The sequence below is a fragment of the Anguilla anguilla genome, chromosome 8 (genome assembly GCF_013347855.1).
Source record: "Anguilla anguilla isolate fAngAng1 chromosome 8, fAngAng1.pri, whole genome shotgun sequence".
Taxonomy (NCBI): Eukaryota; Metazoa; Chordata; class Actinopteri; order Anguilliformes; family Anguillidae; genus Anguilla; species Anguilla anguilla.
The window spans coordinates 26,106,287-26,129,706 of NC_049208.1; the positions used below are offsets into that span (position 1 = coordinate 26,106,287).

Sequence of the window (23,420 nt, forward strand, 5' to 3'; positions counted from 1 at the left end):
GAGAGGACGCTCATTCGTGTTGAGCGTGTACTGTATGCTGAGTCATTCTGTATGAAAGATGAAATGTAGTTGATGGTCTTTAGTGTTAGCAGCTGGCTGTCTGTGAATGTGTGTGGGGTGGGATGGGGCGTTTCATAGGACAGATGAATGCCTCGTGTGTGTGTGTGTGTGTGTGTGTGTGTGTGTGTGTGTGTGTGTGTGTGTGTGTGTGTGTGTGTGTGTGTGTGTGTGTGTGTGTGTGTGTGTGTGTGTGTGTGTGTGTGTGTGTGTGTGTGTGTGTGTGTGTGTGTGTGTGTGTGTGTGTGTGTGTGTGTGTGTGTGTGTGTGTGTGTGTGTGTGTGTGTGTGTGCGTGCGTGTGTGTGATGTGGTAGATGGATGGTCTTTTGTGTGTGTGTGTGTGAGAGGGAATTTCAGTGTGAGTTCAGCACTCCAGTTCTCACCAGGGAGAGAGATTAAATGGTACGATGCCAGATGCCTATAATGTGCTCCTCACCGCGGCAGCCAGTTTATTTGATTAACTGCTGTGTTGCTCTGCGTATTGAAAGAATGTTGATCTGAGAGTGCTATGGCGCTTGCTGTAATAATTAAATTTCCACTACACTTCTCCACATCTCCCTCGCTATCCTCCTTCCTCGCTATCTTGGTTTCTCTCTCTGCGCATCAGGGCACAGCTGAAATGGATTTCTGAAAATAGCATCGTCCGAATTGTAGCGCTCACATAATACTGACACCAGTCACAGATTCACTAAACTGTAAGGTATAACTAGTGCTTTATGCTTTATTTCCCTTTACCCCGCCTAGATGTTGCCCGTCAGCGTTTGCGTTAAAAAAACCAACTCTCCCCCTGGAAGAGAAGGATAGCTGGATTAATTCTAAATGGCACCGATAGCCGTTACGCTAATGCAAGATTTAATTCTTAATGACATGTACAACGGTGACATTAATGTTAACTCAGCAAGTTGTGTAACTGTCGCTGACATCACGTATTTTGCCCACGTTAACAGGTGCACTTCAGGCGAGCGTGTCAGCGAGCACAAACCGCAGCCTCAGGAAGAGGCGGTCTCTAAATGTCCTAGGTTCAGGATGGACTGATTGATTGGCTGATTGTTTGATTGACAGGAGGAGAAGGAGCAGCTGATTGAGTACCGCAGCACCGTGGCAAGCCTGGTGGGGCGGGCCAAGACCGTGGTGCAGCTCGGCCCCCGCAACGCAGACTGCATCGTCGCGACGACCACGCCGATCCGCGCCGTCTGCGACTACCGGCAGATCGAGGTATGCCAGGCCCCGCCCCCGTGCCTTCTGCCTCTCAGCTGGCCCCGCCTGGCTCAGGCCTGCCCACAGTATGCCTTTGGCTCTGACTGGCTGTCATTCCCTCCTGGCTTCCAGTGCAAAGGCCATACATATTCAGGACAGATTCTCTGGGGAAACGCTATGCTGTGACACTGCCGTAGCCATTTTGGCTCCAGTACCCAGCACCGTTACTTTCCAGTTCTGATCCAGTGATGCTTTATAAAGTTGCTTGGAGTCCAAAAAAAAGAATGATGAGGGAAGAATGTAGAATGACTAACCCAACCCTTGCTGAACAGATATGAAATGCAAGTACAAATTATCATGTGTTGGCCATTTGCAAACTGTTGCGAGATGGGATAAAATGAAAATGTGAATTAAGGTCTAAATTTTAAAACATCACTGGGTCAAAATGTGGAAATAACATCACATAGTGTGTCCCTAATGTAGCAACAGGAATGTCACGGGCTATTAGGGTATTAAAAAAAACAACAGCCAAATTGGAGTGTTGACAGTACGTTGCACACCTCACGCATGGTGGTCAGAAATAACCCACTGACATTTTAATGTGAGAAAAGTGTTGATGTGATGCTACATTGTAGTTTATCTTTTTTTCTTTTTAAAAAATAAATTTGGTGCCTACCCTGGGGCTGAACACGTCCAATTCCCACCCTAATTTGGAACTGTGCATCGCCCAATAGACCCACCGGCCACAGCTGGCACTGGCACGGTCCGGATTTGATCCGAGAACCTGGGGCTCATCCACGCCTCTCGACTCGTGCTGGCTGCCCAACAGCCTGAATGAGCCCCCAGCGGCTCTGGCTTCACCGTTTAAAAGCTCTTAAATTGGGAGACTCCCCTACCTGCCTCTTTACCGCAGGCGTGCGTATCCGCTGCTGCTGACATCATCGCTGATGTTTTAAAGCCTGCAGCACTTCTCCGGTGGCAGAGAAGCTCGCGGTGTCTCTTCCCTCTGGGGTTTTAGTGCAGGCTCAGAAGGAAGCTGCAGGCTGGGTGGAAGAGCTTCACTGTTAACACTGAGCAGAACTGCTTATTCCCTCCTTCTTGTTGTAAAATGTGAGGGGTCTAAGCAGTGTATTGGGTAGGACAGACGTGCGTACAGAAGCTCCCTGTATTAGACTCTAGCAGTCCTCGGTTGCTGTATGGCGGTGAGTGAGCGCTGTGTTATAAACCTTCCATAGCTGGAGCAGGCCTGGTGCAGCAGTGGGAGGTGTCAGCTGAGGCTCAAACCCATAGCTTTCATGTACATGGTTCTAGTGTCCAGTACACAGTACAGTAAAGGACAGATCTGGCTCTGGTTCAAATTTATGATCTCCAGGCTTCTAAATGCCTCCCTCCAACACACACACGCACAACAGCTGTAGGCTCTGTCACGCTTGTTACCCAAAGATTGAATCTACATAATCTACACAATGCCCCCAAATAACCTCTGTCTCCTCCCCTCTTCTCCTTCCCTTTACTCTTCCTCTCATCCCTCTTTCCCTCCTTCCCTCTATTCATCCCTTTCTCTCTCTCTCTCTCCCCCCCTTCCCCCACTTTCTCATTTGTGTCTGCGGGCTGGCAAGGCTAACACACAGGTATTGACTCCTCTCTTCTCCGTGCTCAGATTTCACGCTGTGCACTGAATGGGACAGGGCACATAAGGACAGAGCAGAGTGCTGCAATACCGCAGGGAGCCACTAGGGACCTACCACTGCAGCATTTTAACACGTCACCCACCAGCTGAGCTCTGAATTGATGGTGGAAAAATCTGCATAAGAAATTGCTTTACCAATATACAGCAGTGATCCATGAAGGCTCAGGCAGAAATTTGCAGTTAAGTTGCACTTTTCTTGAGACGAGGCTGAAGGTAGCTTGTCAATAGACACCAGACAGATCACTAAAATGTACAGTTTAATTGAACATGATAGCTAGTAGGTCGGAAGGGCCCGAGAGGACAGACAGTGGGAGAAGCCCTTTGGAGAGAAGCCAGGCTCGGTCATAGGGCTAGAGGAAGGAGAGAGTGATGTTCTCGATCTGAAAGTCATCGCCTGCTTGGCTGTGCTGTGTGTGGGCAGTGGAGGGGGTGCATTTGCCTTGGCTTCGGAGGTCCTTTGAGCCGCACTAAAATGCTTCCCTGCGCTCATGACTACCCCAAGCTTCATTTAATTTCATTTATGCTGTTTTTTTTGGGTTTCCAATCTCAGCGCTTTGCTTGAACCAATTTCCTGTACGTTGATACAGAGCCTAGACAATATAAATAGATAAATCCATACATCTATTATATTGTGTGCTACACATGTAAATATAGAGTCACCTGCTTTTTAGTTAATGGATGGCTGCTTTTGCTGCTCTGTTTTAGAAGTCTTGTTAAATCCTTATTTTCTAATTTGCTCGGTATGTATGAAATATTCAGCAGTTAATTTGAAAAGATGGAATGGTGTCTGTGATACCATTGTATGAATATTTCACATAGAAATCTTGTTTATTTGCTTTGTTCATTATACAGAGCATATATGTGTTCAGTCTTTCTCAGTAGTGCACTGACCTGTGCAATCAAAGGCAGTAATCTACAGATAAGCTGTGTTTAGGTACTCTAGGTTTTGTCACACAAACTCTACGATCTTTAGTTTCATGAAACACAAGTAGCTACTTTTTTGAGGTCAGTGGATTAGCTACTGTGCATAAAATATTTCCTTTCTTTTTTCTTTTTTTCTTCATTTATGGCTTCTACCAACCCTTGTACATCCCTCCCTTTCCGTCACTGTTTGTGATACCTCTGTCCATCTCACTCTCCTATTCTTGTCTATAATTCCTCTCCTTCATTCTCCCTATGTCCATCTCTTCCACATTTTTTCTTTTTCTCTCTTTCTCTCTGTTCATCTGTTTCTCTTTTTCACACCCATCTCGCCACCCCCTTGCCTTTCCCCCCACCTCCCTCTGTCTCTCTCAGATCACCATCGGTAAGGGGGAGGAGTGTGTTTTGGAGGATAACACTCAGCGCACCAAGTGGAAGGTCATCAGCCCCAGTGGCAATGAGGCCATGGTGCCCTCCGTCTGTTTCACTGTCCCACCCCCCAACCAGGGGGCGCTGGACACTGCCAGCAGGTATACGTGCGCACGCACACACACACGCTCGCACGCACTCACACACACGCACGCGCACACACTCCCAGTGACAGACACGCACACACATGCACACATACACGCACACACACGCACACACATACTGTGTCCTCACATGCACACATGCATACACACACACACATACATACTGTGTCCTCACATGCACACATGCATACACACACACATGCTCACACACCCAGTTTGGAGATGTACTTTGTGCGTGTCCCTGAGACATTGCTTGTTGTACTGTATGAATAGGATGGAGCAGCTGTACCAGAATGTGATGGCTCTGTGGCATCAGCTGCATGTAAACATGAAGAGTGTGGTCTCCTGGCACTACCTGCAGAAGGACACCAGAACCATCTCTTCTTGGACTCTGGAAATGGTCAGTACATGAACTGGCGCTCACTAATCCCTCAGACATCTGTGTCTCCTTTGTGTTTTGTGTGTAAGGTATGTCTGTAGTTCTCTCAGGTAAGGTCAGTATGTAAGGTATATCTGTAGTTCTCTCAGGTAAGGTCAGTGTGTAAGGTATATCTGTAGTTCTCTCAGGTAAGGTCAGTGTGTACGGTATATCTGTAGTTCTCTCAGGTGAGGTCAGTGTCTATGGTATATCTGTAGTTCTCTCAGCTAAGGTCAGTGTGTAAGGTATATCTGTAGTTCTCTCAGGTAAGGTCAGTGTCTAAGGTATATCTGTAGTTCTCTCAGGTAAGGTCAGTGTGTAAGGTATATCTGTAGTTCTCTCAGTTAAGGTCAGTGTGTAAGGTATATCTGTAGCTCTTTCAGGTAAGGTCCGTATGTAAGGTATATCTAGTTCTCTCAGCTAAGGTCAGTGTGTAAGGTATATCTGTAGTTCTTTCAGGTAAAGTCCGTATGTAAGGTATATCTAGTTCTCTCAGGTAAGGTCAGTGTGTAAGGTATATCTGTAGTTCTCTCAGGTAAGGTCGCGGTGTCAGGTGGGTAACCCGTCCTAATGTGTCACACAGGTGCGTTCTCAGGCTCCATTGGAGAGACAGCAGGCTCTGGACAACCTGGAGGCTCACCTGACAGACTTCCTGGCAGACAGCCGGGAAAGCGCTCTGTTCACCCCCGCTGAGAGGAGAGAGCTGGAGAAGGATGCCGAGGACTGCCGTACACACTGCCAAGCTCTTATGGTCTCTATGGAGACAGGTAAGCACAAGGGGCAGCTTGACGATCTTAATGACTCAGTGAAGTCTGTATTTTGCATGTTTTCTGTGCTCTGTTCAGACCTGTGTTATATCCATGCCATCTTCTTTTAGCTCTGCCCTTTTACCTTCAGTTCTTCAGTTAGTTCTTTTCAGAGTGAGCTTCATAGGCATGATAAATGAACACACTGCCAGTGCATTTCATTCCCATAATTGTAACTGTCCATTTTACTGATTTTAAAATCTGTCTACCTCTCTCTCTCCCTTTCTCTCTCAGTGGAGAAGGACGAGTCCGTCTCTCGGTCCTACCTGACAGAGTTGCAGGATATCAAGCGTCACCTGGTGGAGGCGGAGCACAGGCTAACGAGAGGAATCCAGACCCCGCTCCCTAGCAACCTGAGCAGCGACGGTGCGGACAACACGGTCCACATTGCAGAGCAAGAGGTTAGTCCCTCACGATCCCATTCAACCTGCTGTTGATGCGACGTGGTTTCACAACCTCGATAGTAACAGAGCCTCTAACGGAGTGTGACAGAGTAACAGGGCTGCTTACTGAGTGTGACAGAGTAACAGGGCTGCTTACTGAGAGTAACAGAGTAACAGGGCTGCTTATTGAGTGTGACAGAGTAACAGGGCTGCTTACTGAGAGTGACAGAGTAACAGGGCTGCTTACTGAGAGTAACAGAGTAACAGGGCTGCTTACTGAGTGTGACAGAGTAACAGAGCTGCTTACTGAGAGTAACAGAGTAACAGAGCTGCTTACTGAGTGTGACAGAGTAACAGAGTAACAGAGCTGCTTACTGAGAGTAACAGAGTAACAGAGCTGCTTACTGAGAGTAACAGAGTAACAGCTGCTTACTGAGAGTAACAGAGTAACAGAGCTGCTTACTGAGAGTAACAGAGTAACAGAGCTGCTTACTGAGTGTGACAGAGTAACAGAGTAACAGAGCTGCTTACTGAGAGTAACAGAGTAACAGAGCTGCTTACTGAGAGTAACAGAGTAACAGCTGCTTACTGAGAGTAACAGAGTAACAGAGCTGCTTACTGAGAGTAACAGAGTAACAGAGCTGCTTACTGAGAGTAACAGAGTAACAGAGCTGCTTACTGAGAGTGACAGAGTAACAGCTGCTTACTGAGAGTAACAGAGTAACAGAGCTGCTTACTGAGAGTAACAGAGTAACAGAGCTGCTTACTGAGTGTGACAGAGTAACAGAGCTGCTTACTGAGTGTGACAGAGTAACAGAGCTGCTTACGGTTCCTGGCAGAAGCTGCAGCGGGACCTGGACGGGCTGCGCTCCAGCCTGGGCGAGGTGTCCCGCAGGTGCGTCAGCTTCTTTGAGGAGAAGCCCTCCTCCACCAGCGTCCCTGTCCTCCGCTCCGAGCTGAACGTGGCCGTGGAGCAGATGGATCGTCTGCACGCGCTGTCTTCTGTCTACCTGCACAAGTGAGTGCTCGCACGCACACACACACACAGATGTATACGTATTCATACAGATGGACACACGCACATGGGCCAAAAGCACGCACACATTTATACGTATTCATGCAGGTGTACACACACAGTGTTCACACACAGACCAAAAGCAGATAGTTTCTTCCTGCTCCTCCACACGTCTAACCCGATGCTCACTCCAGTACTCGGATGCACATGCAGTCTGTCTGTGCTCCCCGTGGCTGCAGGCTGAAGACGGTGGACGTGCTGATGCGCAGCTCGCAGGCCGCAGAGAGCCTGCTGCACAAGTATGAGAGCCGGCTGAGTGAGGAGGACATGGTGCCGGCCGACAGCACCGCCATCCAGGGCCTGCGAGAGCAGCTGGGGGTGAGACTGCACCGACACACACTCCCAGTTACACACACACACACATACATACACACACATACATACACACACATACACACACACGCACTCCCAGTCACGCACACACACACACATACATGCACACACAAACTCACAGTCACGCATACACATACACACACACACACACACACATACATACACACAAACTCCCAGTCACGCACACACACACGCATACATGCACACACAAACTCACAGTCACGTGCACACATACACACACACTCCCAGTCACGCACACACACACATACACACACACACACACACACACACACAAACTCCCAGTTACACACACACACACACACATACACACACATATACACACACTCCCAGTTACACACACACACACATACACACACACTCCCAGTTACGCACACACATACACACACACACACACATATACACACACTCCCAGTTACGCACACACATACACACACACACATATACACACACTCCCAGTTACACACACACACACACACGCACACACACACACACACACACATAGACCCAGTTACACACACACCCGTTTACACACACACACACACACACACACACACACACACACACACAGAGGCACACACTGAGACCCAGTTACACACACACGACCACACAAATAAACTTGCATGCCCTGAGACCCCATTAGACTTACTGAGAGGCACAGGTACCCTGTTCTGACTGTCCCAGATGCAGTACCACTCTGAGACAGTCGCGGTCATTAGGAAACACAGCGGTATGAGTGCTGACCCTCTCTCTCTCCTCTCCCGCAGAGGTGGCAGTCTGACCTGGATGCCCAGGAGCACGTCTTCCAGTCCCTCAGCACCGAGGTCCAGCGGGCCCGGGCAGCAGGGGCCCAGCTCAGCACACTGCACCCCGACCGCAGCCCAGAACTGGACCGCTACCAGGAGAAAGCAGCCCAGCTGACCGAGAGATGGGCCGGTGTGCGGAGACAGATCGAGACCAGGTCACTAGCCTCGGGAGAGAGAGACACTGATAGACTCATATTCATATTAACCTGCTTCTTTTATCTGTATATATTTAATTAAATTATTCCTTTTTTTATGGTATTTCTGTACTGTTGTGCTACTAGTACTCCTGCTCTTTGATATTTGTGAGCTTTAAGAGCACATACTTCTGTCATGTGCAAATTCAGTTTGTCACTGTCTATCAGAAGACAAGATATTTTTTGTAAAACATATGGCCAGTTAACAATTATAGTACTTAACATTATCTGGACTCTGGGTAGAATAATAATGAAAAACTTGTAGAAAAACAAGAGAGCCAATGGCACCTCCCGGGCAGGTTTTTTTATTCTGCGTATGTTGTCAGTATCCTGGTGCCGGCTCTGTTCTGACTGAGTGCGTGTTTCAGGCGAGCGGACCTGGATACGCTGGGGTCCGTTCTGCAGCAGTACCGACAGGGACACTCGGCGCTGATCCGGTGGATCGAGGAGACGACGGAGAGACAGGAGAACACGCAGCCCGGACAGACGGACAGCAAAGTGCTGTCCGAGCAGCTCGCCCAGCAGACGGTACGCATGGAGCCAGACGAGGAGAGAGGCAGCCGGGGAGGAGGGGCGGAGGGAGGGAGGGAGGGATGGGAGGGAGAGAGGGTGGATGAGTAAGCAGAAGTGTCTGCGGTGAGAATGACTGATGTGATGCCTTTACAGGCCCTGGTGGCTGAGATTGAGCAGAACCAGGTGAAACTGGACCAGTGCCAGGCCCACTCCAAACAGTACTGCTCTGCAGTCAAGGTACGCAGCAGCTGCACAACCAGGACACAGTGTACCCCACGTCTCTGCTCAGCGTCCCTCTGTCCTATTGTATAGTACACTTCAGTGTCTGTGCCTAAAATCTCTGTGCTCTTACATACTTGTGTCTGTGCCTAAAATCTCTGTGCTCTCTTACACACTGCTTAAAATATCTCACGTTTTAGTCTTCACAAACAAAGATAATGAACGATGGAGAATGTGCATTGTGTCAAAGTTCTCTGGACTTAGCCAGTCAGCATGTGTGTCTGGCAGGACTATGAGCTCCAGCTGATGACGTACAGGGCCTTCGTGGAGTCGACTCAGAAATCTCCTGTGAAGAGGAGGAGGATGCACTCTTCATCTGATGCCATCACACAGGAGGTAGGCATGAGTACTGGGAGAGCAGGAGAGTGTGAAAAATAGTTTGTTCGGTTGCGTTTGGGTTTTTCTCCCCCTTGTGGTTCACTGCAAGTCTGAGTATGGGCATGTTAAATGGGTTGTGTGCATTGGGCGTTTTGCCTGTGTGAACTGTGCGTATGTATGCGACCATGTGATTGCCATGTCACTCTCTTGCTTCAGTTCATGGACCTACGCACGCGCTACACAGCCCTGGTCACCCTGACAACGCAGCACGTCAAGTACATCAGTGACGCACTGAGAAGACTAGAGGAAGAGGAGGTACTGTTGCTTTTCCCTTTTTCTTTGTCACCCCTCCTTCCCCCCTTTTCTCCCTCTTTCTTTCCTCCTCACACTATTTACCCATTTCTCGTTCTCTACACCCCTCACACCTCTCTTCTTTCTTTGTGGTTTCATTCTCTAGTCTTTATCCCTTTATCTCATTCCACCATTACTTGCATGTCTTGCTCAGGTCTCTCTCATATGTAACCATGGTTTGCACTGCGCGTGACATAGTGACACCCTCTTGTCTTTGCTCCCTGCAGAAAGAGGTGGAGGAGGAGAGGCAGGCGCACGTGGGGCAGGTGACTGACCTGCTCTGCTGGGTACGGGGCCTCCAGGACCGCACCAGGGGCCCCACGGGGACCCTGGCAGAGGACCCCAAATCTGCGGAGTCTTCATTGGCTGCGCAGCAGGTAGGACGGAGCAGAGAGGAGGAGGAGGACGTGAGGTGCCACTGAACAGTTTTTCTTTTCTGCAGTAACAGTATGATCCTTTGCACAGCACACACTATCAGTCAGAGAATATTGGACAGCTAACAAGGCCTGGCATGTAATAGCTGTACTGTCTGGCTTGGTCTTATGACACTCTATTTGAACACTGAGCCCTCTGGTAATGTGATTAATATGTGATCGGTAGGAAAGGCTGGAGCACCATGTTGTTTGACTGTAGGGTGGTTTTATTGCCTCTCTTATATCCGATGTGGTGCTGGTCGATTTCTCCTCAGGCCATCAATGAGCAGCTTGCTGCCAAGAAGGAGGAGGTGGCAGAAGCCATCAGGAGCACCCAGGCCTTCCTCAGGTCTAAACAGGCCAGCAAGTGAGTCCTGTTCAGTCTGCGCACATACCTACACGCACATACACACGGTCACACACACACACACACACACGTACTCACACACACACACACACACACACTCTGACCATGCGTCTCCCCTCAGGTTGTCTGCGCAGGAGCGCGCCCGTGTGGCCTCCCAGCTGGAGGAGCTGACGGACACCTACGGCCAGCTGTGCCAGAGCTCGTCCGCACAGCTGCAGCAGCTGGAGCAGCAGCTGGCCAGAGAGGAGGAGCGCAAGGTAGAGCCTGGGGAGGGAGGGCCGTCAAGGACGCCAAAGTGGGTCGCTTACCCATTAGGGTTCCTCTGTGACTCCGTGCTAATGCAAGCAGAAACGACCAGGGAGCCTGCCTCTAAGCAACGCTTTTTAAATGTGTTGCTATTCATGTTTGTCTGCCTTAAACAAAAGTTTTTGTTCTAATGTGTCCCTTTCGGAAGGGAATGTCTGTGAGCGGACTTTGCGTGTGGACTGTGTGTGTGTGTGTGTGTGTCAGTGTGCAGCGTGCTGCATGCTGCGTGTGGTCCGTCACGCGTGTTTGTTTGAAACCCATCCTCAGCTCTCATTGGCTTCATCCGGCACATTGGATCAATGCAACCCGTTTTAATAGTTTTGTGTTAATAGCATGGAGTGTGCTGCTATCACTCTCTCAACAGTGCGCTTCTTGTCCATGTCACCCATGTTCACCACCATTATCATCAACCACGTCCGCTTAATCCCTGCTCATCAGTGCCCCCGTGTGCTAGGCTTGTGGTATTGCAGAACTTTGTAATACCACATGGCCTCATTTAGCAGTGATGTCATTTTGGTCATTTTAGAAGCCTCGTAGCACCATCAGAGCCTCACAGGGCTGTGTCCCTCACGCCTACTCTTTAAATGACATCATTTCTCTACCTAGCATAGCACTGCTAGATCACAGAGACCACGTCATTCTGGGATTTAGAGTTCTCAGTCATGTTTCAAGGAGGGCGTTTCAGCCTCCACACACATCCTCCATGGTCACCCGTTCCACCATACGCAGACCCTGTGGCCTGTCACCTCCACCCCGCCCCCCCTGCCGGTGTCACACTCCAGTCAGTCATTGTGTTTTCAGTCATGTAGTGCCAAAATGGAACATTGTAGAACATGTGTGTGTGTTTAGGTGTGTGTTTGTGTTTTTGTACGTGTGTTTGTGTGTGCTTGTGTGTGTGTGTGTGTGTGTGTGTGTGCCTGTTTGCAGTGTGTTATGGGTCAGTGTGTGAAGGGTCGTTTGGTTGTATGTTTGAACAGAAGGCCTCACTGAGTTGACACTGCAGTGTGTAAGAGGATGTGTACGTGGTATGTGGATGGCTTTGTATTTTGTGCAATAGAGGTGCTTGTCAGAATACCAGGATAGGTAGTGTGAGCACCGGAGGTCAGCTGAGCAGACTTCACCCCCCCACTTCACTGTTTGAGCATGATGTGTCCAGATCACTACTTTGTGTGCGTGTGTGTGTTTGTGTATATATGTGAAAAAGCCTGTCTCTGGTCTTTAATGCAGTAATACTGTGTGGACTTTAACCAGCGTTTTGCTTCAAAATCACTAACAGCTGCCGGGAGAGAAACAAGGAAACCCAATGCAGGGTCCCTGAGTCAGTCAGTTAGACAGACAGATGGACGCATCCTGACTACCGCCGAATTACCAGTCAGTCAGTCAGTCATTTAGTCAGTTTACTTTTTCAGTCAGTCGCAACATCATAGAACATGCTGCAGATTAGCTGCGTGTCAGTCAGTTATACATTTAGTCGGAAGATCATTTGACGTTTCATCAAGTCAGTCAGACCATCCCTTACTCTAGCTGTGAGGCACTCAGGCAGCGGTAAGTGGCAGGCAGATGGAGCTCGGCATGCTGGATGCTAACACCAAGCTTCTCACCCTGTCGCGCCTCAAACTGCCGAGTCCTTGACCTGTCAGTGTGTGTGCGCCTCGGGATCCCGCGCGGTAAGTAGCGCTCGCTTTCCCTTACCGTCGACCTCTTGTCCCTTCTTCCCCTCTCGCCCTTGTTCTCGCTGTTTTCTCCCTTCTTTCTCTCCATCTCTTACTTTTCTCAGAACGTTCTTAGCATAGCGCTGCAGTTTTGTTTGTTTTGTTAGTCTGCTGCCTTGCATGCTTAGCGCTTTGTTAGATGGAAGCAGGTAGGTGCCGCTGTTGTATTTGTCTAGGTCCCTTTTGGTTTTGGGAGGGAGAGGTCTTGATGAGGAAGAATAGTCCTGATAACAGACGTCTACCCCAATCTTACAAAATTGAAGTTATTGTGTTAATTATAATTTTTATGAACACGTCTTCTGAGCTCATAGATTTTTCTCTTGCTCTTTTTGGGGCATAATTCTGGCCTTTGGGTGTCTGACTGTCTTTTTACAAAGCAATCACATGGTTAGATTGGTAAAAATTAATTCCGAGCTCCTGATTTTCAGAATTGAATGTTGATGTTTTTACACATTGATCTATGTATGTGAAGATTATGAGGAAATCTTATTAAGCATTTTGATAACAGTGTGATGTTTGTTTCTCTCCACAGAGCCAAGCAGCCATTGCTGGAGTGATTGACCTGGGTACTGTGGAAACCTTCCCAGTGTTTCAGGCTGCACAGCGGGGGCTCATTGACCAGGACACCTGCTATGTCCTGCTGGAGGCCCAGCTCACCATGGGTGGCCTGCTTTTTCCTGATTCCCCAGAGAGCTTCTCATTGGATGAGGGCATTTCCCATGGCCTGATTGACAGCAAAACCGCCAAATCGCTGTCTGAGCTGGAGGCAGCCCTACGTGTAGTAGATCAGTCGCACCCTATAGACGGCCATTTGGTCCCTGTCGCTGTGGCGATTGAGGAGGGGCTGATCGGGGAGGAGGTGGGCCTGCGGATCCTGGAACTGCAGATTAGCGCGGGGGGTCTGCAGGAGCCATCCTGTGAAGAGAGACTTAGCCCAGAGAGCGCAATGGAGAGGGGCCTGCTCAGCCCCAGGGTCTACAGCAGACTGAGCTCAAGGTCACAGCGTCGTGAGCTGATTGACCCCAACACAGCAGAGAAGCTGAGCTTTGTTGAACTGCTGCAGCGCTGTGTCCTGAACCCTGAGTCTGGCCTGTGGTTGCTGCCTGTCAGCCAGCAGCCTGGGGGTGCCATCTGCTTGCGTTCGGGCCGCAAAGTGGGCATCTTCCGGGCAGTGCAAGAGGGACTGATTGACCGGCAGGTGACTGTGCGACTGCTGGAGGCCCAGCTGTTTGCTGGCGGCATCGCAGACCCCCGAACTGGCCACCGGCTAACAGTGGAGGAGGCAGTCCGGCACAGTGTAATGGACCAGGACCTAGCCTGTGCCCTGCTGACCCGGCAGCTGCAGGCAGGGGGGCTGCTGGACCCAGTCAGTGGGGAGCGTTTGGGAGTGGATGAGGCCATCCGCAGGGACCTGCTGGCTCCCCGCATGGCCCTTCTGGTTTTGGAGTCTCTCTGGGCCTTTATGGGGCTGCTGTGGCCTGAGTCAGGTGAGCTGCTGCCTATCGCTGAGGCCCTGCAGCAGGGAGTGATCTCAGGGGACCTTGCTAGGCGTATCCTGAACCGGCGGCGCCTCATCGGAGCCCTCTACCTTCCTGAAACCAGCCGTGTGGTGCCCCTTGACCAAGCTGAAGAGGTCGTTGATACAAGAGTGGTGGAAATTCTGAGACAGACCGAGATACCAGACGTGTTGCCCAACATGAATCAGTCCGGTTCCCCTACCCTGAACCGTCTGAGCTGGGGTTCAGCATCGTCATCCCCACCCTCCTCCTCACCCCCCACATCGCCACCAGGACTCAACTGTGACCCCGCCTTCATGAAGGGGGTCAGCCCAGGTGAACAGGCTGAGCACAGACTTCTCTTCCACCTCATGACCCGAAGCTATGTGGATGCTCACTCAGGCCAGCGCTTGGTTCTGCTAGAACCAGAGCTTGCTGAGCTGGCTAATGCCACCAGTCTTGTTCCAGAAGGAACTGGACCCAGAGGCAGAGAAGCACTATCAGAGATTGACCCAGCTGGTGCTTCCCCATTTACCCGACAACACAGAGACACAGATGAACTTGGGTTTGAGCTCTCTTGGAGTGACACAGAAATTCTGGAGGTCCAAGATGAAAGCTCTAAATACAGCATCTTTGGGAAAGACATCACACCCTCGGCACAGGGAAATGGGGATCATGGCCCAGTGTCAAAGTTGGACCAACAATCCTGGAGAAAGGAGAAAAGCCCTGAACATGCAGCTCAGAATGATCAGACTAAGAAAGAGACTGAACAAATCACTGACTCATTTTGTGGAGAGCACAAGGATAAGGCTGAGTCTGTTGCTGTGGTGCCTAAAACAGTGGAGAGGAAAAGGGATAATGTACCACAAATTGTGAAAGAGGGGATGACCAAACAGGGGGTAGAAATTATTTGTGACAGAATGCTGCCCCCTGGTGGAGAACTGGAAGCTATCCCACCTGCTGCATCAGAGGAAAAAAGACTCAAGTTGGTGGATGGGCAGAGTGGAGTGGGAGATGAGAAGACCTCAATCAAACAGGTCTCCCATGAAGTGCTCTCAGAATCCTCAGCTATGGATATGCCAGTGATTGAGATTGAAGAACCTAAAAGGGCTCCAGCCCAGGTCCTAGGGGGAGCGGTCCAGCCCCCAGTGGGAGTGAGGCATGCTGAAAAAGAGGCTCTCCACAAGGAGTGGAGGGACATTAAGTTGGAAGAGGCTGAGCCAAGGTTATTAGACCAGAGGCTGGCACAGCTTAAGCAAACTGGGGCACCCTGGGCAGATGAAACCATTACAGACAAGCACGCGAGCGAGAGCACGGATGTGGAAATGCCTTTGATGATTGTGGAGGACGACGACCAAGCTACCATGAGTCCAGAGAGAGTCCACATTGAGACTTCAGCTGTACAGGGAGACACAGAACAGAAAAGCCAAACTGTCCAACTTGTGGAAAGCGGGCTACTTGACAGAGCTGAACTCCTGAGAACTGCTAAGCAGGCCTTGAAAGTGAGGAAACAGGGAGATAATGAAGCAGAGAAGAAGGGAGTGGTATTGGAGCCTAATGGTCAGGTTCAGAGGGATTCTCAGAGGCTGGTGAAGGAGGGTCATATGCAGCATGTGAGCTCAGGATTGAGCTTTAGTCAAGAGGGAGACTCTCCAGAGCAGAGAGAGGAGGATCGAGAGCTGGAACGGCTGGCTAAGGAACTACAAGAGGGTGGCCTGAGGACTGACGGAGGAGAGCGCCTGCTCTTAGATGAGGCTGTGTCCCAGGGTATCCTGCCTGGGCACACAGCAGTCAAGCTGATGGAACGGGCAGGGCTGTTTGGGGGCTTTCTGGATGTGAGCACATGTGAAGCACTGAGTGTGGAGGATGTGGTGCAGGAGGGCTTGTTAGATGAGAGCTTGATGCAGAGCGTGCTGCAATCAGAGAAGACACTGGCAGGTGTGGTAGATGTGGAACACGGCAAGCTGTATTCCCTGCAGGATGCTGCTAGAGTAGGGCTCCTGGACCCTGAAACTGTAGCCAGGCTCTTAGAGGCTCAGGTGGTTTCGGGGGGTGTGGTAGACCTGCGGAGAGGGAAGAAAGTGTCAGTTACTCTGGCGTCCAACCTAGGACTAATTGATGAAGGTCAGAGGGAAGAACTAGCCACTCTGGAGAAGTCTTGCCGGGGGAAGAGCTCAGACCCTGGGGTGGTCTTGTCTAAGGCCACCCTGCAGCTGCAGATGGATGGGATGGTAGACCCCAAAACAAGGGCACCTGTGACTCTGATGGAAGCCCTGCAGAAGGGGCTTTTGGACCGGGAGGAGGCGCAGCGAGTTCTGTCAGAGCAAGTGGCAGAGGGGGGCATTATGCACCATGGCTCTGGGGTCCGGCTGTCTGTGGCCGATGCACTGCAGCGAGGCCTGGTGGATGAGGGGATGGTCCAGGAGCTGGAATATTTGGAAAGAGCATACCATGACCCCAAGTTATCCAGCACTGACCCAAGTACTGCCTTCCTGCTGGCTTCCACTGGCAGTATCTATGACCCTGAGTCTGGGTGTAGGCTTACACTGTCAAAAGCATTGTCTCAAGGCCTGCTGGATAAAGCCACTGCTGAAAGTGCCATGGCCTCACCTGGAGTTGTGCGGGGTGTGCTGGACCCTCATAGTGCCCATATTGTGCCTTACTCAGAGCTCATCAACCAGGGAAAGATTGACATAGAGACTGGCCAACGTTTCCTGGAAGTACATCCCTTCCGGGGGGTCAGGGATCAGCAGACAGGCAGGGTCATGACTGTGCCCCAGGCCTTGGAGGTTCTTCAGGTCGACAAGGTGCCAGCAATGAGATTGTTGCAAAACCAGGCTGATACAGGTGGGATTGTGGATGTTTGCACAGGGGATAGGCTGTCCCTGCCTGAGGCTGTGACACAGGGCCAGGTGGGAGAGAGCATGGCCCGGCTCATTGCCACCAACCAGGTCCAGGCGGGGGGTCTACTTGACCCAGCCAGTGGGGAGAGGGTCCCAAGCCTCAGAGAAGCTACAGAAGCTGGACTGATCACCCGGGATATGGCTGCTGCCCTCCAGGGCAACCTGGACACTCTCGTTGAGGAAGAGGAGGAATATGATGAAGAAAGCACAGACTCTGAGAGAGAAATGCTCACAGGTTCTGTAAATGGAGCCAGTTCTTCCCCTCAGATGTTACCATCATCTGAAAGTGGAAACAAATCCCAGAAGCTCTCCCATATCAAGGGGGATAGAGAGCCATTAGAAAAGGAAGTAGACAGTTCCTTGGAAACACTAGCTCTTTTTGCAGCGGGTGCAGGAAAGAGACTACAGCAGGCACTGGAGGAGATGAAACCTCAGCTCATGAAGACTGTTGAATTGCAACCTTCACTTGACACCAAATCTCCAGCACATGAAGCCATCAGTATAGAGGCTGAAGAAAGAGAGGACAGGAATGACACTTATCGGGCACACCCAGCAGCTGCTTTCTTACAGACTTGTAAACCTGACGAGGTACTAGACACAGGGTTTCAGACTCCACCCAAGAGTGAGGCAATGCTCCTGCAGTCTGACAGTCAGAGACTGGAACCAAACAATTCAAGAGATGAAGAAGTGATACTTCATGAACCAGAAAGGTGGTCAGATGAGAAAGTTGCCCCACAAATTGCATACACTGAAAATACAAGGTGCCAAGAGAGCTGGGGTTCTGGGGAAAACATGGACACCATTACTTTTCCTCTGGAGCCAAAGAGTGGGAGAGGGGGAGCAGGTTCAAGTATGGATGCTGGGATTGAGATGGGGAGGGATAAGAGAGATGAAACTGGCATAGCCCTTAACTCAAATGAGTCAGAAAAACAGATGACAGGTGAAGATGGAGAGATAGGCCTCAAACAGAGGCCTTCCAATGATGCTATACTTTCTTCAGAGCACAAACATGATAAAACACAGGGAAAGAAGAGAGAGGATGATAAGGACGAGACAACTGCCATAACTGCTGTTACTCCTTCATCTCAAAAAGGGGGCCTTAGCGAGGGGTTATCCCTGAGCATGGAGGTGTTGCAGCAACAGGATGTTAGGGAACAGGCTCAACCTGCAGTCAAAAAGAAGTCAAAGAGTGAAGTTGCAGAGTCAGGGAAGGGTGTGCCTATCAAGACCTCAGAGGAGAAGAAACCAGAGGTTCTAGACAGTCCACTTGCACAGGACGTCAGTTTTGTTATAAAGAAAAAGGATTATGGTTCATCCCAAAAAGACAAAGCTGGAAAAGAGGTCCCAGAGATAAAGTTAGATGAGGCAGTAAGAGAAATCACTGGGGTTGGGAGCCCATTGGTCTCAGATGGGCAGAGAGATCAGAAGAGGACAGCAGCGGGAACTGTTTCCCAGCAGGCCCAAGTGAAGTCAAAAGGGGAGCAGACAACTCCTCCTCAGGTGGGAGAACAGCAACAGATAGAGAGGGAAGAGATGGACTCTGCTCAGAAAGTGGCTCATGGACCTGGTGAGAAAGAGGTGCTGCTAATGAAGGCAAAGGAGAGCATCCTGAGGAAGGTGTTTGAGCGAGGAGTGAGTGAGAGGCAGGCTGCTGAGGAGCTGGAGGCATTACGTAAGGTCCCAGAGGGGACGGAGTGCCTCCTGGTCCCAGAGGAAGAACACAGTGGAGGTAACATCATACAGAAAAGGTCAGAGGTGAAAATGGCAAATGAATCAAAACCAAATGATATTAAAGAGAAGGAGCCTGCTTCGTTGCTGTCACAGGATCATATTTCATCCTCAGATTTGGCTCAACAAATCCAAGGGGAGGTCAAAGGTAGAACAGAGCAGGGACAACAGGGCCAACCTGGGACAGGCAAAGGGGAATTGCTGCCAGAACAGGCAGAGAATTTGGACATGCACAGTCGGCCTGAAAGAGCTGATTTGATGGAGGGCCTTGTAGCCAGGGACCGCAGGGATGTTGGGGTCATCGAGAGGTCCACGTTTGCCCAAAGTCCAGATGGAGAAGTGGTTACTGATCAGCAAAAATTAACTCATGCTTATATCCCAGCTATGCCTGCTGATATTCAAAGAGGGACTATAGAAAACAGGCTCGATATCTGCAAAACTGAACTGCAGAGCAAGGATGTTCCCCACCAGCAGAGCACCTCTGCAAAGCAGCTTGTCCCACAGGAGACATCTAAATACATTCCCGAGTCTCATCCTCTGGAGAACTTGGACGACCTCCCCCCAATTTCGGGTGAAAAGGGGGCATCAAACAGCAGTGCCCCAACCTTTCAGGCTGCAGAGACACTCCTGGAGAAAACAATGGAGGAGCTGAGGCTGGATATTCCCCTAAGTGACCGCACAGCAGCTACCCAGGAACCCCAACTTCAGGAGTCCCCGGATTCTGGAGAATCTCAATCAGAGGAGACTCTGGAGTCTGATGTGGCAGAAAGTATTGAGGAAGGGGAAGAGGAAGAAGAGGAGACAGAAGGAGAGACCAAAGAGCCGCAGGCAGAGAGGAAGAAGAGCTCTAGGGGCAGCAAGGTGAGCAGAAATGTTTTTTTTTTACAGCACAACTCTGCTCACTTCAGAGATGTCAAGGTACTTGGGTTACTGAAATTAAGGAATTTCAGACACAAACAGCATGACATCATACCGCTCAACATGTAGAGTAAGTTTGCCTATCACTACCACAAATAAGGTGTTGTATATTACTTGAGATTTTTGTAATATTCATGCGACCATGTAGCAATATTCTTAGTGCTCTAAATATGCAGAACTGTGTATGCAGCCTAGTCACATTTCACCTATGAAGTATATAATAATCAACTGTTGGTTTATTATCAACTTGCACTGACTTTTGCATTAATTAAATTCTTCCCCTTCCTCAGTCCTCATTGGTGCGTCAGGAGTGCCTGGAACATGATCAGCAGATTATGGCCCTGACCTCCATGGTGCGGCACATCCAGGTCCGCCTCAAACAGCAGCAGCAGCAGTCCATTGGCCGCAGCCTCAATGCCCTTGATGACATCATCAGGCAGGTGGAGGTGAGTGAAGCACGGTCGATGGCATGAATGAATTAATTGGGAAAGTATGAATGAATCACTAATTTTTTTGGTTGTTTTTCGCTACTTAGTTTGAAACAGTTGGGCCATAGTATGACTGTGTATGGCATAGTGTACCTGTTGTTTTTGCCCAAAAGTCACCAGTTATTTGAATGAAGATATTTCTCTCTCACATTCCTCCTTTCTCTCCTCTTCTGTCATTCCTTAATTCCAAGGCTCTGGATCTGGAGCTGGTTGATTTGGAGCCAGAAGTGAAGCGGGAGGTAGAGGCTGCGGCACAGCTGCTGGAGCCCTGCCCAGAGGAAGTCCCGCCTCAGCTACTGAAAGCCCTGGAGAAGGATCAGAGGAGTCTGGCCCGCGGCTATGCTGCTGCTAGAGAGGTTGCCCAGAATGCACTGCAGGGCCTACGTGCAACCAGAGATTCAAAGAAGGTAAAGACACAATCACCTATCAATGGCAATACTGTAACATTTTGATTTTGTCCAAAGCTTTAATTGACTATTTTGTCATTTTGTCAAGGATACTTTCCTCTGTCTGTGTGTTATAATAGAGGCTTATAACATGTATTAAATCATTATTATTTCAGGAGGCAGTGAGTGCTGAACTGCAGTCTCTCGGGCAGAGAGTGGAGGACCTCCTGTCCTGGCTGAAGGAGACTGAGTCAGCGACAGAGACACAGGTGGACAGAGTGACAGGGACAGATGTGCAGACACAGGGGCAGAGTGTGAGAGATGGGACCTCTGCTCAGCTCACACAAAAACTGCAACTTTGCAAGGTGAGCATTTGCGCACATGCACACACACACGCACATGCACAAGCACACACAAATGCAGACACACATGCACATACACATGCATGCACAGGCATACATTTGCGCATGCACTTGCACACATCTGGGAAACGCATACATACACTTGTGTCACACAATGACTGCAAACGCAAGAGATCATGAGCATTATATATTTCACGTGTAATTAAATGTTATCCAATAATTCCCTTCTCCCTCCCCCTCCATTTTCTTTTTCTCCTTTTCCTCCCGTTGATTGCATCCTGTTTCCCTTTTCAACTCTCCTACCCTTCCATCTTTCTTTCCCCCTCCCCCCCCCCCCCTCTCTTTCAGGAGCTGCAGTCCTCTCTCTCTGCTCGCTCAGGGGATGTTGGCTCTGTGGCGCTCGATGTCCAGGTGTTCATCTCGGAGCGCGCTCAGGACCTGGCGCCCGAACAGAGCAGGCAGCTGCTCGGACACCTGCAGCAGCTGCAGAGGGCCTTCCACGAGGCCGCGGGCCGCACACAGGCGCGGGCTGACGGCCTGGCCGCCCAGAGAGAGCGGGAGGAGGAGCGCGAGCGCAGGGAGAGAGAGAAGGAGCAGCAGGAGAAAGAGAGGGAGAAAGAGAGAGAGAACGCCAGGGAGAGAGAGGTTTGCACACATACACAAACACGCATACATACATACAAACACACACATGCATGCCTTCATACACATGCATATACACACACACACACACACATGCCTTCATACACATACATAAACTTGTACACACTCACACACACAGAGCAGACCTCTGGAGTTCCCACTGCATTGCCATGCTAGGAATACTGCTTGCTGCTGCGATGATGCCCCTGTCCAGCAGCCGCTCCACAGTCAGTGCTGCCGTTAGCCCCTCCAGCCTGAGCGCCAGCGCGTGCGCGCGAGCATGCGTACCCGTGTAACACGCGTGTGTATTAACATGTCTGCCTTGCTCTTCCAGATTGCCACTGAAGACAAACGCTTGTGCAACCGAAGGAAGCGAGATACTTAAAAAAGCAGGGCGAAGGCCCTCTTTTTGCTTTCTTTCCTGATTGTTCTGTCAGTGTACTGGATGGAAAGAAAGACAAAAAAGGCGTACAGTGATAAGCCTTCGTATTTGTTTGTCTGTTTGTCGTTCTTTCACATGGGTTTTTTTATTTATGGCTTGACTGACCCGTTGGTCGACGTGCTGTTTGCGTATGTCTGTCTGTGTGTGGTAACTCTGGACACATCCTGCTCAACGGCTGACAATTTTTACCTGAGAACTTGTTTGGTGATGCGCGAGCCTGAGTGTTTGGGTGGAGTGAGAGAGGCAATGCTGGTTCATCTGAGGGAGCTGAAGGTGGAAGTGAGAGGCTGAGTGAGAGAGATGAGAGGAGAGAGAGAGAGAGAGACCGTTGACTGCGTGAATTTTGAATGTGACTGAATCTGGTTTCAACTGTGTGTGCTCACTAATGCTTCAAAAAACTGAATGAAGGAGGTCTGATCAAATGCTATTGACAGGGGTTAGAATATATAGTTGTTTAAAAATTGATTTGACAGTTTGAGGGCTGTAATTGCATTTTTGTCAGTTCACCTCACTGTCCATCTTCTTTTCCCACTTCTCGCTCTGTCCCTCGCTGTGATTGACAGGTCACACAGCAGCAGAAGGCTGAGTGCTCTCAGAAGCTGGAAGGCCTGGCCATGTGGCTGGCAGGAGCTGCCAGCTCTTTGGCCAATCAGAAAGCAGGAGCGGGGTCAGGCGATGTTGGTGTACTGCAGCAAAAGCAGAGAGAACTGAAGGTGAGAGCAAGCTCATCAGATTTCCTCCTGGTTGTCTACCAAAATCCCTCATTTCTACTGTTTTAATTCTTCTTTTTTACTTTAAGAATATCACCATCTTAGAGATTTCCTAAATCTCCTCATTTTTTCACATTTTAATTTCCCCTCCCTTTACCTCTCTCTCCCTCACCTTCCCTGTCTTTCTTTCTTTCTGTCTCTCTCTCTCTCTCTCTCTCTTTCTCTCTCTGTCTCTCTCTCTCTCTCCCTTTTGTTTCTTTTTCACTCTCCCTCTCTCACTCACTCTCTCCCTCTCTCTTCCTCTGTGGCTGTAGGAGGTCCAGCGTGACCTGCAGTCACGGGGAGATGGAGTGTCTGAGACGGTGAGGGGTGTGGAGGAGTTCCTGGCGGAGAAGGGCAATGGCCTGAGTGCAGAGGAAAGGGCCAGCCTGCAGAGGGCGCTGTCCCAGGTGCGAGAGCAGTACGGCTCCCTGACAGACACCACCCAGACCTCCCTGGCCCAGCTGGACACCGCCATCAGCGCCACGGTCCAGCAGAACACCCAGAGGGTAACGACCTGCCCACCTCCACAGCCACACCCCACTGTGGTCAATGGTGTTTCCCACACCATTCAAACTGCCACTGTCACCGATGCGCCTCTCTCCCTTCTACATG

At 50.1% G+C, this 23,420-nt stretch overlaps 1 protein-coding gene across 30 annotated transcripts in view; it reads left to right on the plus strand.

Moving 5' to 3' along the window:
* Positions 1-23,420, plus strand: part of macf1a (microtubule actin crosslinking factor 1a) — a 195,927-nt gene that overhangs the window by 107,461 nt on the left and 65,046 nt on the right. For 19 of the 30 annotated variants that reach the window (XM_035429155.1, XM_035429156.1, XM_035429159.1 and 16 more), the window contains 23 exons: positions 1,121-1,273; positions 2,875-2,886; positions 4,242-4,396; positions 4,673-4,799; positions 5,401-5,584; positions 5,858-6,024; positions 6,846-7,024; positions 7,261-7,399; positions 8,200-8,393; positions 8,801-8,960; positions 9,099-9,182; positions 9,453-9,560; positions 9,759-9,857; positions 10,121-10,270; positions 10,582-10,673; positions 10,795-10,930; positions 13,224-19,679; positions 20,027-20,182; positions 20,416-20,631; positions 20,787-20,975; positions 21,321-21,617; positions 22,620-22,769; positions 23,081-23,314. In XM_035429155.1, coding sequence (XP_035285046.1) covers positions 1,121-1,273; positions 2,875-2,886; positions 4,242-4,396; positions 4,673-4,799; positions 5,401-5,584; positions 5,858-6,024; positions 6,846-7,024; positions 7,261-7,399; positions 8,200-8,393; positions 8,801-8,960; positions 9,099-9,182; positions 9,453-9,560; positions 9,759-9,857; positions 10,121-10,270; positions 10,582-10,673; positions 10,795-10,930; positions 13,224-19,679; positions 20,027-20,182; positions 20,416-20,631; positions 20,787-20,975; positions 21,321-21,617; positions 22,620-22,769; positions 23,081-23,314 — 9,837 coding nt within the window. The remainder of the gene's footprint in view (positions 1-1,120; positions 1,274-2,874; positions 2,887-4,241; positions 4,397-4,672; positions 4,800-5,400; positions 5,585-5,857; positions 6,025-6,845; positions 7,025-7,260; positions 7,400-8,199; positions 8,394-8,800; positions 8,961-9,098; positions 9,183-9,452; positions 9,561-9,758; positions 9,858-10,120; positions 10,271-10,581; positions 10,674-10,794; positions 10,931-13,223; positions 19,680-20,026; positions 20,183-20,415; positions 20,632-20,786; positions 20,976-21,320; positions 21,618-22,619; positions 22,770-23,080; positions 23,315-23,420) is intronic. The other 11 variants (XM_035429166.1, XM_035429170.1, XM_035429168.1 and 8 more) reach the window with 2 other exon arrangements.